Source organism: Gossypium hirsutum, chromosome D08 (assembly GCF_007990345.1).
Source record: "Gossypium hirsutum isolate 1008001.06 chromosome D08, Gossypium_hirsutum_v2.1, whole genome shotgun sequence".
Classification (NCBI taxonomy): Eukaryota; Viridiplantae; Streptophyta; class Magnoliopsida; order Malvales; family Malvaceae; genus Gossypium; species Gossypium hirsutum.
Window position 1 is genome coordinate 50,326,251 of NC_053444.1, and position 2,547 is coordinate 50,328,797.

At 45.4% G+C, this 2,547-nt stretch overlaps 1 protein-coding gene across 1 annotated transcript; it reads left to right on the forward strand.

Annotated features, from left to right (window-relative positions):
* The first annotated feature begins 954 nt into the window (after window positions 1-954).
* LOC107899916 (UBA domain-containing protein Mud1-like) lies at window positions 955-1,494 on the forward strand. The gene has a single exon (XM_016825652.2). The coding sequence runs from the start codon at window positions 955-957 to the stop codon at window positions 1,492-1,494; it is 540 nt and encodes a 179-aa protein (XP_016681141.2).
* The last annotated feature ends 1,053 nt before the right edge of the window (window positions 1,495-2,547 follow it).

The window sequence follows — 2,547 nt, forward strand, 5'->3', positions numbered from 1 at the left end:
ACGGATGGGTTTGACTCAGTGGAGGAGCAACTCAGAAATTCTGTGTTGGATTCTTTCGATGCCAATAGGGAAAAGATGAATGAATTACTCGAGTCTACTGCGGGAAAGCTGGCAGAAAGGGATGAGTATCTCGAGGATATGACATTAGCCATGAAGAAAGAAATAGAGGAGCTTAAAGGGGAGCTCGCGATCTACAAAGCCGCTTTGAGTAATGGGATGTTGTCTTCAAAGCCGAAGCAACAAGCAATGGATGTTCCCAAACCGGAGAAGTTTAAGGGTGCACGATCAGCAAGGGATGTGGACAACTTCTTGTGGGAAATGGAGCAATACTTCCGAGCGATGGGCATCGAGGATGATGCCATTAAGGTAAACACTGCTTCAATCTATTTTACTGATGTAGCTCTCTTGTGGTGGCGTCGTAGGTCGACGGATGAGAAACGTGGTGGGAATGCAATTGGGACTTGGGAGGTGTTCCAAAGAGAGTTGAAGAAGCAGTTTTACCCACAGTATGCCGAGAAGGAGGCTCGGGCTAAGTTGCGTCGTCTCACGCAACAAGGCACTGTTCGGGAGTATGTTCGGGCATTTAGCGAGTTGATGCTTCAAATATCTGACTTGAGCGAGAAATAAGTGTTCTATTGGTTTGAGGATGGGTTAAAGCCGTGGGCAAAGCATGAGTTGCGAACGCAAGGAATCACTGAACTTACTGTAGCCATGGCAGAAGCAGAGTCCTTTATTGAGCTTGGTCCGACGAGAGACGAGCTTGAGGCATCTAAGCCCAATGGAAAGGGCAATGGTGAGAGAAACCATGAAGAAGATGAGGAGGGACATAGTGATAATGACAATAGTACCGATAGCACAAGTGGCGATGGGAAACCATGAAATGCGAATCGGGGATTCGATAACCCAAGCGACAAGAGGAAGAAGATAAAATGCTTCCTTTGTCAAGGACCACACATGGCGCGAAAATGTCCGAATAAAGTGATGGTTTCGGTAATTAAAAAGAAAGATGAGGCGAAGCCTACCGAGGGAAAGACATCGAGAGTCAATTCGATGGTGCTCATTCCTAGGAAGAAGAATGGAGGCAAAGGGTTGATGTTTGTAGACATCAACATTGCGGGTCAGAAGCGGAGTGCTTTTATTGATACGGGAGCATCGGACTTGTTCATGTCGGAAAAGGCTGCGAAGAAGCTTGGTATGTCAATTAGGAAATCAAATAAGAAGATCAAGGTAGCAACTTCCGAGAAAGCCCCAACTGTGGGAGTAGTTCGTGATGTGGAGCTACAAATCGGTGAATGGAAGAGCAAGGAAGAATTCGAGGTAATCCGATTAGATGATTATGATTTTGTGCTTGGCTTAAACTTCCTTGTCAGGATTCAAGCAACTCTGCAACCATGGGCCGATCAAATCCATATTGCCACCGGTCCATCAACAAAGAGTATTGTGCCGGTGCATCGGGATGTGAAAGTTGGGACTAAGGTGTTATCGTCAATCTAACTAGTCGAAGATGTTTCGTATGGGAGAAACATTAAATCGTCAAAACGGAATGCTACGAAAGCCCCTTCGGAAGTGTTAGTAGCGCAATGGACCGATATGAAGCCTGCGGGACCGACTGTGGATCCGACACCTTTGGGAAAGATGGGTTGTGCATCGAGCTTCGAGGGGAAAGGAGTGATGCAAAAACAGTCGAGACGAGTAAATGCTACGAGTAAGGTACATTGCAAACACTCTGATAGTGTTTTGAATTCTGACTTGTTGGCTTGGCAAAGTCGTAGGGGCCTTTTCAAAGTTCATAAGCAAGGAGGCCAAGGAACTGTGGGCGGGACGAAGCCGAGATGTGAGAATCCAGGGGATTCCAGTGGAAACAAGTCAAAATTGGGGCAAGTTAAAACAGAGACTTCTTGCCAACAGAATGTACCAACAAGTGCAACGGTTCAAGATAAGAGGCGATGGAAGCCAAGGCATAGGTTCCGATAGAAGGGACAACCCGATTGGAAGACAAGTCGGGAAGAAGTCGAGGCAACGAGGAAGTTTCAAGATAAATCAAGTCAGTGTCATCCAGAAATCGTAACGAGGGCGTGGCGTGATTGGGTAGGGGAGAATGTCACGGGCCAAAGTACAAAGCTTGTGACCATGCCACATGAAGCGCCCCATGGAGGTCTATCGATTAGATGGGGAACATTTAGCCCACGAAAACTGGCCCGATTCAGAGAGCTATTAAAGAAGCCTATCAGATTGAAGCCTGGTTGGCCCGATGATGAAGACATGGCAACTTAGGCTAATTTTGGTAACTAATCTTAGAAGATAGAAGAGAATCGTTTCTTGTAAAAATTATATTAGATTTGATAAGAAAAATCTTGTAAATCCCTAAAATCAAGAGATATAGTGAATCTCGTCCGTCGATGTAAATGTATCTTGACAGTCGGTTTTGGGGGAGCTCAACTATAAATAGAGAGCCTCCCTCTCATTTGTACTCATCCATTGTAAGGTGAATTCTTAAGAGTAATAGAATTCCTTGAGCATTTACTCAAACACTTTGTGTGCATTCTT